General features: G+C 47.2%; 1 protein-coding gene across 3 annotated transcripts in view; it reads right to left on the bottom strand.

Moving 5' to 3' along the window:
- Window positions 1-9,880: 9,880 nt before the first annotated feature.
- The window catches only part of UBE2E2 (ubiquitin conjugating enzyme E2 E2), a 382,154-nt gene continuing 376,879 nt past the window's right edge, over window positions 9,881-15,155 (bottom strand). For all 3 annotated transcript variants that reach the window (XM_055566883.1, XM_055566882.1, XM_055566884.1), the window contains one exon: window positions 9,881-10,649. In XM_055566883.1, coding sequence (XP_055422858.1) covers window positions 10,552-10,649 — 98 coding nt within the window. In that variant the 3' untranslated portion in view covers window positions 9,881-10,551. The remainder of the gene's footprint in view (window positions 10,650-15,155) is intronic.

The following is a 15,155-nucleotide window of genomic DNA, read 5'->3' as shown; positions in this document are numbered from 1 at the left end:
CTGCTGGACTGCCAGGAAAGTCCCGAACTCGAGTCACGTTTAAGGCCACCCCTGTGACGGCTCTCCTGAGTAGCCTGCGCCTGTACTATTTGCTGTTGCCTCTGATTTATTTATTTTTATCAAGACCACAACACTCCATACCATAAATGGAGAGCCAGGATCACACAGCATGAGGCTGTTAATGGTAAACAATACACCAATATAGTGAACAGAAACACACAACTATTAAAATCAGTTTTGTCCGCAAATTACCCTGAATCATTTTCCTATCTAGCCCCTCTGGCAGGAAACGCCCTGTGGAAAACACATTGTCTAACCTGGATGGGGGCTGGCAGGCATTTGGACAAATAAGCCCAAAATCGGAGCAGGAAGGCAGCCTCCACTTGAGCGTTTCAGGCTCTCTGGGCGGTAGGGGCAGAAGCTGTGTCTGCCGGGCCTGTAGGGGAGCCCGCCCTGAGTCCACACAGGACCACAGATCAGAGCCTCTGAGCGACCTTACAAGTCACACTTTGTAGAAGAGGAAAAGGAGCCACGGAGAGGTGAAGGCCAGTCCCGTGCTGGGGCAGGGCCGGAACCCATCCTCTCACTTGAGTTCAGTTAGCCCTTTGGTGGCCTGGAGCCTCTAGGGCCCGAGCCAGCGCCCACTTCTTGGCATCCTAAAATTAGTCAGAAACGAGGTTTGCAAAAAAAAAAAAAACAAACGAAAACAGAGTACCTTCCCCGCAAACCACCTGAAACTAACACAGCTTGTAAATCAATTATGCTTCAATATAAAACAAAAATTAAAAAAAAAAAAAAAGAGCTCTGCACATCTGTGCTCCATCTTTGTGGGTGACAAGGCCGCCCCGGTGTTTCCAGCATCTTTATGAACTCATTTGTGCTATTATTATCCAAAGGCAAGGTGTTCTTTGGGTGAAGATGGTTCACCTAACTGCCCTCCGAGTGTCTGCTGGAGAGAATTTTGTATTGGTTGGGTGGTGGCTTTTATTTTCTGAAAGTATGGCAGTTGCATATGGTTAAAATTCACACGATGCTAAAGGAAGCTGGTAAAATGCTTTCTTCCCAGTTCCAACCTATAATATCCTGACCCCCTTCCTGGAAAGCAGCGGCTGTTACGGCTTCTCGTGTCCTGCTGGAGATAGGAAGGTGGGGTGAGCTTTAAACAGAAGCACCTGTGAAATACCTGAAATAAATTTCACCAGAGCTAATCGTTTTGGGAAAACCTGTGAATCTCCAGTGATCCAGGGTTTCTACTCTGTCCCTATTAGACTTTTTTTTTCTCTTCCTCTTTTTTTTTTAACTGAAAATGTTTTATTGGAGTGTAGCTGATTTGCAATGTTAGTTTCTGGTGCACTTTTTCTCTTTTAATTCAGCTTTTAAAAAAACATTAAAATTTTTTATTTGCTTGATTTTGGCTGCCCTGGGTCTCCGTTGCTGCACATGGGCTTTCTCTAGCTGCAGCGAGCGCCGGCTCCTCTCTAGTCGCCATGCAAGGGGCTTCCCGTTGCAGCAGCCCCTCCTTGTGGCGGAGCACCGGCTTGAGGGCCCATGGGCTTCAGTAACTGCAGCACTCGGGCTCAGCAGTTGTGCAGGAGCTCAGTTGCTGCGGCATATGCAATCTTCCCAGACCAGGCATAACCCCAGTCTCTTGCATCTCCTGCATTGGCAGACAGATTTCTTGACCACTGAGCCGCCAGGGAAGCCGGTAACTCAGTCTGAACCCTGTCCTATTTCTGGGTTAAGAACGCAGGATAGGAACAAGGCGGGTGTTTTCCTTTCCAGCGGGTAGACAGGCACGTGGCTGGAGGGAGGCCGTGTGCCTGCCTGGGGCCCAGCTCACCTGCTCCCACGCCCTGGCTGGAGCTAGTCACCTGGCCGTCCCCATTCGGGGGACAGAACGTACCTGGTGTCGGGTGACTGGTTCCTGGAGGGATGTACTTGGCCTTTTCTCTCTGCGGGTCCTGCATCTGGACACGGTTTAGGGATGGGACACAGGCAGACAGTGCATGAGTTCAACTTAAGATACACAGTTTGCTGCGCCCGTGGGGTTTCCACACACCTATCCTCGGGGGGAAGGTGGAGATGCAGAGCTGGTGTTTGCAAGAGACACTGGGTGACGGACATCAAGGTCATTAGGAAGCACGTGAGATGAGCGAGGAGATCCTCCCAGGAGGGAGAAGGAAAGACGACAGGGTGGGAAACATCGGAGTGTGGACACATTCGGAGGGTGAGCCCAGAGGGAAGGGAGCTTTGGGAGCGGGGTTACAGCGTGGGGGGCTCCGGGGGTATGAGGGGGGCTGCCAGGAAATGCTGTCGTCTCTGGGGTCAGCAGGTGTGCCTGAGGGAGTGGGTTCAGGAAGGCAGCAGAGAGGGAGCCAGATTGTCTGAGTGTGCGTGTGCGAGAGAGGGAGACACACACACACTCTACTCCTCCCGCTCCTCTCTGCCCTGGTTCGGGCCTGCGTGGCTTCGGGAGGCTGGACAGGCCAGGTCTTTACTCTGAAGCCTGGCATTTCTGCTAAGAGCGCCAGTGCCGCCTGATGAGGGCAACTCGACAGAATCCACAGCAGAGGAAAAGGAGGGTGACGTTTTAATTTCATCCAGCCTGACACACAACCGGCTGCGAGGGGTGCGCCCGTGATTCTGAACCGTGAACATGTTGACACAGTATTTCATGGAATAGAGACATGTTCTGGCCAAATTGGCCGCAAAGTGAATAAACATTATTTTTCTACTGAATTCAGCTAGAAAATGACTAGAAATCATCCCATGGAGATTAGGGGCGGGGGGGAATGCAAGAAAGTAACAAGCAGAAACCAGCCGCCGGAAGGCAGAGAAGGGCTGCGGAGCTGCTGATAGCTGGCTCTGGGGTGGGGTCTGTGCTGACCCTGTGGCTGACTGGGGGGCTGGGGACCCCGGAACTGGCTGCTGGTTAGGTCTGTGGCTGGGGGACCAGCTGGCTGGCCTGGTGTCTGGCTGGGTGGCTGGTTTACTGTCTGGCCTGCTGGTTGACCAGGCGGCTGGTTCAGTGGCTCCCTGGGTGTCTGACTGGGTGGCTGGTTTCATGTCTGGCTGGGTGGCTGGCCTGCTGGTTGACCAGGTGGCTGGCTTGGTGGCTCCCTGGGTATCTGACTGGGAGGCTGGCCTGGTGTCTGATTGGGTGGCTGGCCTGCTGGTTGACCAGGTGGCTGGTTTGGTGACTCCCTGGGTGTCTGGCTGGGTGGCTGGCCTGCTGGTTGACCAGGTGGCTGGTTTGGTGACTCCCTGGGTGTCTGGCTGGGTGGCTGGCCTGCTGGTTGACCAGGTGGCTGGTTCAGTGGCTCCCTGGGTGTCTGGCTGGGGTGGCTGGCCTGCTGGTTGACCAGGTGGCTGGCTTGGTGGCTCCCTGGGTGTCTGACTGGGTGGCTGTCTGGCTCCCTGTCCTCCAGACGGACTGGAGGGTCCCCCTCACTTCCTCCTGCTTTGTCCCCCTTGCTTTCCTCCCAAGGCTCTCTCAGACCCAGTAGAGCCACATATAGTATTTTGCTTGACATGAGGTCCACTGAACACAAGTTTTCAGGATTCTGGTTGTGTAAACACAGTAATTTCTTCCTTCACTAACTGGGAGGTCTGCAGTGAGGGCCACCACGTTTCCTTGGGCTGGGAGATGGTGCCCCAGGGGTTTCCATGCCTGGTTTTCACAGCCACACAGGTCTGGGCTTGAGACCCAGCTCTGCTGCTGAGCAGTTACAGGAGTCTGGATCTACTGGAATCTTTGGTCAGTTTCACATCTATGTGATGAGAATAATACACATCTTGGGAGATTATAGCAATGGCTGAGTGAGATTATGCATCACACACATATATTCACACAGTGTTCCACACCCTGTGCTAAAGGAGGGGTCATCACTGAGATGATAATGACAATGATGAGGATGAGACATCACCGTTTTTTCCATCAAACAGAATTAAAATGAGCTTGTGAAGAAGAAACAGAAGCCCTAAATGTTCCTGTACAGAAATCTACGTTTGTTGTCCAAAGGCACACAATTTTCACAGACTTCTAGAATCTCAAGCCTTTCACAACTACTACTTCTAAAAGAATTTTACCCCCATCAGAAGGCCAAGATTTTTTTTTGTCATCTACAGATAAGAAATGCTACCATATGCTTGATAACTCCCACTTCAGCAAGTAGGCTGGGCTCCACAGCTGCCTGAATTCTCTGGTTGGGCTCACTGGCTGCTATGTTCAGTAGCGGCCATAAAGAAGAATGAAATAATGCCATGGGCAGCAACATGGATGGACCTTGAGATGATCATCTTAAGTGGAGTCGGAGAAAGACAAACATCATATGATGTTGCTTATATGTGGAATCTAAAAAAATGGTACAAATGAACTTATTTACAGAACAGAAATACTCACAGATGTAGAAAACAAACCTCCGGTAACCAAGTGGGGGATGGCAGTGGGGGAGGGGTAAATTGGGAGGTTGGGATCGGCATAGACATTACTGCACGTAAAGCAGATGACTAGTAAGGCCCTCTCCTCAGCACTCTGCAATGACCTACATGGAAAAGGATCTAAGAAAGAATGGCTGTACGCATTTGTGTAACTGACTCAGTGTGTTGTGCCCCTGAAACTTACACAACATCTGAAACCAACCACACTCCAATAAAATTAAAAAAAAATCCACTCGAGAGAAAAAAAGAAAAAAGATAGGAGGTCACATTATCTCCTCCGTTCTCCTGTGTGGGCCCCTATATGAGAGATCTTTTAAAATTCAGTAATTTCCCTTTTAAAAAATCCTATTGAAAGGTGTATTATGTTTCAGACCACTCATTAGGAGTAAGCCTCTTCGCAGGAAGGCAAACGCACTTGAAGCCAGTTTTGAAGACGTAAGGAAAGGTCGCAATTGGCTTCAATTACTCACATTTGTTTCCAGAACAGGGACTGACAGAAGGTGGCCGGATGTGAAAGACAGAGAGTGGAATATAGAGGAATGCTGCAAGCCATGGAGGGCACATCTTCTTTCAAAGTTTTATTTTAACTGGAGGATGATTACTTCACAGTACTGTGCTGTTTTCTGCCGTACATCAAACACGAATCAGCCACAGGTCTGCGTGTGTCCCCTCCCTCTCGAACTCCCTTCCACTCCTTCCCACCCTGCTACGTCGTCACAGAGCACCGATTTGAGCTCCCTGCCTCATACAGCAGATTCCCATTGGCTGCCTACTTTACATCTGGCACCGTATACATTTCAATGCTACGCTCTCAAATCATCCCACCTTCCTCTTCTCTCACTGTGTCGCATCTGTTCTTTGTCTGTGTCTTCTTTGTTGCCCTGAAAATACGATCGTCAGTACTTTCTGGATTTCATATATCTGCATTAATATTTGTTTTTCTCTTTCTCACTTCATTTTGAATGATAGGCTCCAGGTTCATCCATCTCATTAGAACCAACTCAAACCTGTTCCTTTTTTTATAGCTGAGTAATATTTCATCACATATTTGTACCACAGCTTCTTTATTCATTCATCTGTCGATGGATATCTAGGTTGCTTCTATTGAGGGCACATCTTTTCTAACAGGATCTCTGTACATTGAGTAAAGCACGGCTTCCTCAAATAGAGTGTTTCTGTGGAAGCAACCAGCCCTGTGTGATACATAAGACTTTATGCTTAAATTCAGTCCTGGCACAAAAGCCCCTGTGGGTCCCAGACCAAGGGCGTCCCTGAGACATGGGCCTTTCTGTTTTAAAGGGGGAGTCCCACCAAACTGGGGTGAGCCTGACCCCCTAATGCTCATCGTCAGTGCTCCTGTTGAAATGTGAGTGTGAAAGAGGAGACGGAATGTCCCAGGCCCAGGGGACTGGGAGCTCCCCCAGGACAGCCTGGATGTGGGAGGTGCTGGCTACCACGGGAGGTCCTTGGATGTCGGCCTCAACTCCCAGATCCTATGCAGCCGGAAGTGCTCAGCCTGTGGCAGACGTCCTCTGAGGACGATGACGGGGTGCCAGGCGTGCCTGTGTGGGGTGACCGTGCCGCAGGCCTGCAACCTTACAGAGGGGACGTGTTTACATGTGTAGGTCAGAATCCTCTCGTAGGGCTATTTTGTACAATTTCAACTGCTTTCTGTATTAATTACAAACATATTTCTTTTTTAAAAAAGACTGCATAAAGTATGGACTGCTGTTATTGCTTCACTGATCGTTTAAGCAAAACACAGGTGATTTACACCGTTGTGTGAGTGTCTGCTGTGGTGTGGTGGCGGTGTAGTCAGTCGTGTCCAACTCTTGTGACCGCGTGGACTGCAGCCCTCCAGACTCCTCTGTCTATGGGATTTCCCAGGCACGAATACCGGAGTGGGTTGCCATTTTCCTTCTCCAGGGGATCTTCCCAATCCAAGGACTGAACCTGCATCTCCTGCATTGTGGGCTATCTTCCACATTGCAAGCAGATTCTTTATTGCTGAGCCACCGGGAAAGCATAGTTTCTGCTGTACAGCAAAGTAATTCAGTTCTACACATGTAGTTCTACACATGTACACATTCTTTTTAAAATGCTCTTTTCCGTTATGGTTTATCACGGGATGTTGAATGTAGTTCTCTGCGGCACGCAGTAGGCCCTTCTTGTCCCTCCATTCTATACGTAAAGCTTGCGTCCGCCAACCGCAAGCTCCTCCCCACGCCTCCCTCCACCCCTTTCACCTTGGCAGCCATGAGTCTGCTGTCTACGAACGTATCGCTTTTTAAAGCACAAAGTGTAGAGACATTAAAAGCTGCCCAGCCGGGTGACAGCGAGCAGCGTTTTCACCGCAGGGCTGAGATGCAGAGAAACTGGCGGCTCTTTCAAGTGGCGTGTCCCCAGGGCTGGGCGATCATAAGGCAGCCTCTCCAAGACTGGAAGTGCGCTTTGATTTCTCATCTGACACCAGGTCCACATCTCCTTCAACAACTTCTCCCACTTCCTGAAGATGGCACCCCACCGCCCCAAACTGTGCAGACTGTAAGACTGAATGAGGCCAGTTTCTCTCTCCAGTATGGCTCCGTGGTTAGAAGAGAGGTGTGTCAGGCTTGGTGGTCGACAGGAGGGGCTCTGCTGTCAAGCCTGGGTGGGAATCTCACTGTGGTACTTTGTTAGCTGTGCGTGACATGGGGCCACGGTCTGACTCTGTTCAGGCTGCTACACAAGCCATAGGCCAGGTGGCTTATAAGCAACAGAAATGCACTGCTCACAGCTCTGGAGGCTGGAAGCCTGAGACCAAGCGCTAACAGGGGCTGGGTTCCGGTGGAGGCCCTCTTCCCGGTGAGACTGCAGCATCTCACCGTGTCCTCACGTGATGGAATGGGGCTTGGGAGCTGTCTGGGGTCTCTTTTATAAGAGCACTAATCCCAATCACAAGGGCCCCACCCTTTTGACCTAATCTCTTAAAAACCCCACCTCATAATACCATCACCTTGAGACTTAGGATTTCAATTCATAAATTTTTGCGGGTTACAAATGTTCAGATTATGATAGCCACCTGCACCCTCCAAAGCTGGGCTGAGGTTTTATTAGGTAACACATGGCTTGCCATATAGTACATTCTGAATAAATACTTCCTTTCTCCTGAATTCCCAAATCAGTATTCTAGGATAAACTTCTGGGTTTACACTCTCATGATAAGAAGAAAAGATTGACTACTGCATTTGTTATCTTCAATTCTTGTAGATTCTTGTAGAAGAACAAATGAGCAATGCTTTATTTATTTTCAATTTTAGGATAAATTAAGGCCACAGCCTTCTGAATGATTTAAGATCAATAAATATCATTTCAAACTACTTTCTCAATGACCAAAGGTCCTGCCTCAGTCAAGGATCTGCCCACATTTTATTTAACAAAGCTACAAAAGATGACAACTAGCAATAACTGGTTTGGAAAGTTAAACAATATTAGGGTATAAGGTCAATATTACCTCCATAACTACTAGCAAAACTACTTAGCTTTCTGACTATTAAACTACTCCCAAATCTTATTTTACAAACAGTACTGAAAACTTATTAAAATTGTATTGCCTGCTGTGATTATAGATTTCAAGTAAAATTACCATGTTATCTGAAATCTAGACTTAACAGGTTCAACTAAGAGTTTCTTGGTCTCTCTGGAGTTTGTCCAGCTTTCAGAGTTTGAAGGGAAGGTACATTTGTTTGTCATTAAGTACTTGAAGTTCATAACACTGAGGAAAGGAGTTTTATAAACTCTTCATATCAAATTGACATAATACCTGAAAATGCCTCATGGAATAGCAAACACGGATTTGTGGTTGGTAGGATTTCCTACTAGAATTGTTGTAATCTCTGTCTCCTAAAAAATACATATTTTAAAATGATCTAAAGTACAGACAGACAGGAGATGTAGATGTAGTATACTGGAGAGACCATCAAAATGTGTATTCCACGCAGCTGATGCTTTAAGAGAAGAAAGGCAAACTGAATTTAAATATTGTCTATAAAAGTCACTATTAATATCATGAGACTGGTTAAAAGTAACAAAAAATCCGTTTAATAAAATTTCATGTGAAAATGTATTTAATGCTTTTAGGGTTGAATTTTTTCACCTAAAGTATTACAGTCAACATAAAAACCTTACAGTGAGAAAGACTGCAGGCAATAAAACAGTCTGGGTAATTTTTTAAAATGTCTTGTATTATATTAATTAAGTTTGTATTATTTTAAGGAGAGAAATGTTAAACACACAGTTATCGGATTCTTTTCACACCATCTATGGTGGTCTGTAACAGGCAGGGACAGGCTACAACTTGTGGGCCAAATCTGGCTACCAACTGCTCTGGTCAATAAAGCTTTATTGGAACACAGCCGTGCCCATTCATACACACTGTCTGTGGTTATGCTCGCTAGAGTTGAAAAGCTGCAACAGAAACTGGATGGTGTTCTGTAAGCTGAAAACTGTATTTAAATACAATGGATGGTAAAATGGTTATTAAAAACAATCCTTGAGTACACTGATTTCAAAGTGTCATTTACAGTGTTTAAACATCATTTTCTTTAGGATTTCTTTCCAACTGCTAAAAAGCAACAGAAAGTACACCTTCTGAATCAGATGTTTAAGATGTTTCTGATAAAGTTATTAAAATTGAAGTTCAGAAATATTAACATTTAGAGGTAAATAACTTACACTTGTAAATCCTACTGTTTAGCAGTAACGAGGTTCCTTAAATGAGACTGAGCTGTAAGGTGGGCTTGTAACTATAATTAGCTGAAGCAGGAGTTTCCAACAGGCCTTGTCAACACAAAGAAACCTGAATATTAATAAGCACGGCAGTGTGGTTTTCAAGCCACACCGCACACAAGTTTCCTCTGCCTCCTGTAGCTGCAAACTTAAAAAAGCCTGAAGGTCAAAGCCAGACAGACAAACCTTGTCACTGAATGTGCTGACCACAGCTGATAGAAGTTGAGTTTGCTTTTTCCGCTAAAACTATAGAGGAAAAACAAACTCCAAACCAAGGGCAATCACTGTAACTATCTTAAGACGAAAAAGAAGAGAGAAATAAAGTCAAAAGTGGTTTAACCCAACGATCAGCCCAGCCCTCAATTTCACTAGAAGCGTATTTTTGGAGTCACATATTTGAACTGTTGCATCAAGAAGGTGGTAACAGAAACGATGTCCGTACGAAAGTGACGTCCAGCCAATACGCAAAACAAGAGTGATCAGAGACAACCATAAAATCGTCAGGCCACTGACAGCTGGGGAACCTCCTCAGCTGGCAACTCAACTGCAAAGGGACCTCCCGGGTTTGAGATGAAAAAACACACTTGAACCTGTAATTGAATTAGGTAAGCCTCGCTGCGCGGAGCGCTGTGTCGGTCACTAGGATACAAAGCAAATGCCGGGTTATCAGAAGTGCATTTATCAGCCACAGTGATTTATTGAGCGCTTTAATAATACAAGTGTACATCAACTGATCCACAGTCAAAAGTGCCAGGTCCCTAAGAAATTTACAAGCACTTGAAGTAAATCAAAATACATATTATTTTGTTCAATCCAGCAGCCTTCGGTGTGGGGACAGAAGGCTAGTGATAAACAGAGTCTTCAGTAATGCACAGTGATTGTGATTGAAGCGTTTGTACAAAATCTGGTTCCCAGTAGCATGCACCCACCGATAAAGACTTCAGTACAAAAAACTTAATCCTAAGCGCTACATGGAAGTAGAAACGAGATAGAATTCTGAATTCGTGTCTTCCCGAAGATCACAGAAAAGGAAGAAGTATCAAAAGAAAATGGACAATAAGGAACAAAACCACACAGGAATACGAAGCTTGGTAAGAAAGCTCTTATTATTACAGATCCCACATTGTTTGCACTGAAAACCAAAGTTCCCATCCACGTGGAGGGGGGGATTAAAAAAAAAGACCAGATCTTTCAAGTTAATGGAAATTAAAAAGGGAATAAAACAGGAAGGGGTGGGAGCAAAGGAACAGGAGTGGGGCTGGATGACGCTCCATCGCAAGACGGTTCCAAAGGTAACAAGCCGGCGGGCAGCGCGGGCGGCCCCGCGCGGAGCTGCCGCCGGTGCTATGTGGCGTACCGCTTGGTCCACTGTCTGGCCATCCGGTCGTGCTCCGCCCTGTTGGTCATGTACTGTGTGGCGATGCTGCCGACCAGCGGGTCAGCTGCAAAGGAAGCAGAGGCAGGTCAGTCGGGCCAGCGCTCGGCCCCCCGGAGCCGGGGACACGGGGTGTCGGGGCACGGGCGGAAAGGCTGGAGGCCGCGTCCCGCCCGGAGCAGGGCCGTCCGCCCTGGAGCGCATCGCTGCAGCCCCGCCGCCTCATCACGGTCCGGACAAGGCTCCCCGGGCCCCAGCAGGCAGACACCTGCCGCCGTCCCCCCTGGTTTTCAGGGAGCATTTCCTTCCCTGAGAAGATGCGAGTGGGCGGAGCCTGGTCTCCACCCTGATTACTGCTGGGGTTGGGGGAGCAGCAAGTTAGTGAGTGGCTGACACAGTGCCTCTGTATTTAGGAATTACCAAGCCCGGTGTGTGTGTGTGTGTGGGAGTTGCTCAGCCGTGTCCCACTCTTTGCAGCCTCATGGACTGTAACCCACCAGGCTCCTCGGTCCCTGGGATTCTCCAGACAAGAACACTTAAGTGTGTTGCCATTTCCTCCTCCAGCGGATCTTCCTGACCCAGGGATCGAACCTGCGTCTCCCGCATGAGCAGGTGGATTCTTTAAGGCCTGAGCCACCAGGGAAGCCCTTATCAAAGCCATAGGGTCTCTGTTACAAAAGTGGTGAGGATGTTACTCACAGCTGACACTCACTGACTTAACCACATCCTCAAACTTGAACACACTGGAGCTGCCACGGGAGGAAGCTCAGCCTAAGGAGGGGGGCTCCAGGCCTGGAGCTGGAGCCCCCTTCTCCCTGCAGGCTCCCAGGACACTCTTCCACCCAGACAGGATCCAGGGCTAATGAAGACAATTCAGAGCAACTAAAAAAACGTCCTTTAGGTTTCTGGAGATCCCAGAAGGCACTGGTTTCCCTCCACTCTTTCATTTCCCTTCGAATTTTAGTTCCTGTACTTTTGGTGTTGAGAATTTGTGTGTATTAGAGCAAGTGGATAAGAAAGAACCAAAAGAGAAAAAAATGAGCAAAAGTTGGTAATAAATACAAAAAAAATAAGCAAAGAAGATGGCAGTGTACCTGCGGTCTGATAACCTTGTAACCTGAGGAAAATCCTGAGCAAGACTCAATGTCACAGCTTCTCAATAATCAGAGTGTAAGGGAAGCACCACCTTTTCAGAATCTGTGGAGGCTGACGATAACAGCCTCTGAAAGTCCTCCCAACAAACCCCTGCTTTTTAAAAACATTTTGTTACAGATCTAACATTACTAATACACCATTTTTAGGGGGCTGTTTTTTCCTTGGGGCCTCACCTAGTGAGTTGTGGGGTGTTAGTTCCCCTACCAGGGACTGAACCCGTGTCCCCTGCAACAGAAGCACAGTCCCAACCACTGGGCCGCCAGGGAAGTCCCAAGACTGCTTAAGCTTTCACAAACTTCCCTTAAGCTTGCTTGGGTTTGCGCTAAGCTTGTTAAGTTTCTTACATTGACTCGTATCACGGGTTTGTTACAAACGTCTGCCTCTCTGCCTGCTCTTTGTGACTCTGGACTTTCACCTGCCCAAAGGGTGAAACTTGTCACCTCAACCAGCCCAGCCAGGGTTCAAGATGACTCAGACCAGCAGTACCAAATGTAGACACAAAATATCTGGGATTGGCAAGATATCTTCTTAAAAAATACTGTCTTTCAGTTCAGACTAAAGTAATGACTTTATATTAGAGTCTAAAAAGGGCCAAAGAGAGGTGTGAGTCCCATTTCTGTACCTTTGAAACAAATCATCTAGCTCCAGTTTCGGGAAGGCAAAGAACTTGGGCGCCCTGGACAGAGCTTAGGTCTACACCAGTCAAGTCGGCTGTTTGGTTAAATACACCCAACGTGAGAGACGTGCTAAAGGGCCATCTGAGCTTCCTAACTTAACCGGTCAAGGTAGAGGACTGGCTTAAGTCAGAAGAATGAGCAGTGATTTTAATGTTGTAAGGCAAATGTACCCTCATGGAGGGTGGGCTAATGGGGAACAAGAGTCTGCTGTTCCTTCACAAAGGGAGAGGGAGACAGGTGAAGGACGAGGAACAGGAAGCTTAGGAGTGGGGAAAAGCATTCAGACTATTTCAGCAGGGGCCGAGGAGGAAGAAACCTCACTCACAAACACTGTGCAGACTTCTTTTTGTATGCTTAAATAATTAGCAGTAAATTCCTTTCAGAGCTCCTTTCACCTTTTCAAGCTCAGTTTTTAAAAGAGAAATATTTTTCCATCTGCAAAATTATACATACTAAATATAAAAATAATAATATACAAAGCCACCTCACACAACACATAAGACAGAAAGTTGTAAGTGAAAACTGGCTGCAAATTCACTGAAAGAAGCACTGTTAACACGCTGACTTCCATCTTCCAGACTTCTCCTCTAAACATACAAGGAAAAAAAAAAGGTCAGTCTGCTTTTGCAACCTTTAAAAAAACTCATTATATGGTGAATAACTTTGTTTCAGGAATTACATCCTACCTCATCGTTTTTATTTTTTTAAATTCAAGTGTAACTGACATGTCAGTATTACTATGTTAGGTTCAGGTGTACAACATAGTAATTTAATATTTTTATAGATTATACTCCATACAAAGTTATTATATTCCCTGTGCATCATCTTATTTTTTATTTAATTTTTGTAAAATTTTAAAAGGCATTAATTAATTCCTTTAGTTTTGGCTTCGCTGGGCCTTCACTGCTTTCTCTAGCTGCAGAGAGCAGCAGCGTGCAGGCTTTGCACTGCGGTGGCTCCTCTTGTTGCCGAGAGCAGGTTCTAGCACTGGGCTCAGTAGTTACGCCCCCAGGCTCTAGAGCACAGGCTCAGGGGTTGTGGTGCACGGGCTTAGTTGCTCAGCAGCATGTGGATCCACCCAGACCAGGGATCGAACCTGTGTGTCTCCTCTATTGGCAGGCTGATTCTTAACCATTGAGCCACCAGGGAAGTCCGCAACATTTAAAATATTAATCTGAATTAATAATCAATCTCCTGTTTAGAGATATATGGGTTCTTTCTACTTTTTTTTTTTGCTTAATAAACAATGCTGTGAAGAATATTATTGTGTGTGCACCTTTGTAAATTTATGCAAATCTTAAAAGTATTAATGAAGGAATAAAAGTATAAAATGAAATTTTAAAATCATGTGTTATCAAACAGTTCAATGCTAAAATATTTTGCTGAACAGAAGACAGTTAAGACTACAAGTAACCAAATGAAACTAGGCAATGAATGTGTGTCCCTGACAACCGCAGTGCATTTGGAGGAATAAGATACTCCTTGTACAGTGTATTTATAATCACGACCTGAGGGAGATTGACTCTTGCTGCAAGGTTTCATATTTCATGGACAGAGCTACACCAGGGATGAAATAACAGTCTCCAAACATAAATTACTCAACCTTCTTTCTCTTATCAATTCCTTTTTACAACAGAAGGAAAATTTCCCCATCATTTTGGCTTCTAGACTGCTATTGCTTTCCCAAGTCTCTATCAATCTCTGAGATGATCACCTGTCAGTCTTCCTCTTTACTAAAGAAAACCCACAAAATTCATCCATGAATGAGTAAAGTGAAATTTAAGTCTCCTGCATCGTCTGCTCTCTTTCATTCACTATTTGTCTGAATTTCTGAGAAGAGGAGCCTGTTCACACTTGGCTCGGCTCACAGCACAGGGTGAGGTGATGTTAAGCACTCGATTCTCCTAGCTGGCAGTGTGGTGTGTATGAGCGGGTCCCCGTACAGGATTCACGGTGTGGTCAACGGAAAAGCACGCAGTGGGAGCAGAGAACGCTTATCCACCATCGACCGGATCCCTAAACCGCGACACCTCGCCTGTGTGTAAAAATCACGCCATCGCTTTTTTTTTTTTTGCTGGCACAATGCAAGCAATGAAACAGTAGCCTGAGTGGAGGCTTAGGTCAGCAAATCCCTCGTGATGGGAGCCCCCCTTCTTTTTGCTTCTCCTCTACTTCCTAGGCTCACCTCCGCGTCCCCGCAGGGCCAGGCGCAGAGCGCGGCTCAGTGAAAGCTGGGGGCGTATAAGGGGGCTGAGCGCGCGAACCCAGCCCTTTCTGGGGACTGTGTGAGGCGCTCCTGCGATTCTGGAAGGGAGAGGCTCAGGGAACCCCTGGGACCCTGTCTGAAGGCCCCCCTCTGCGAGGAACCCCGGACACCGGGAGGCTTCACAGTCCGTCCAGGAGAGCAGGGAAGACGGGGGTGCCGACTGCAGGAGGCGGCCTCCCGCTGGCTCGGCGGACTGAACCCGCTTAGCAACTCGGGGGACGTGGCTTGCTTGACTCCTGGTCTGGGAAGGTCGAACATGCCCTGGAACAAGGAAGCCCGAGGGCCACAACCGCCGGGCCCGAGCAGCAACTGCTGAAGCGCGCACCCAGAACCCGTGGGCCACGGCCAGAGAGGCCACTGAGGGGGAGCCCCGCGCAGCACGGCTAGTCACCTGCACTCGCCGCAACTAGAGAAACCCCGAAACAGCCACGAAGACCAGCACAACCAAAAATAAATTTATACACACGTGGAAGAA

Source organism: Bubalus kerabau, chromosome 2 (genome assembly GCF_029407905.1).
Source record: "Bubalus kerabau isolate K-KA32 ecotype Philippines breed swamp buffalo chromosome 2, PCC_UOA_SB_1v2, whole genome shotgun sequence".
NCBI lineage: Eukaryota > Metazoa > Chordata > Mammalia > Artiodactyla > Bovidae > Bubalus > Bubalus kerabau.
The sequence above is the reverse complement of the archived record's forward strand: the minus strand, read 5'-3'. Positions and strand labels throughout refer to the sequence as shown.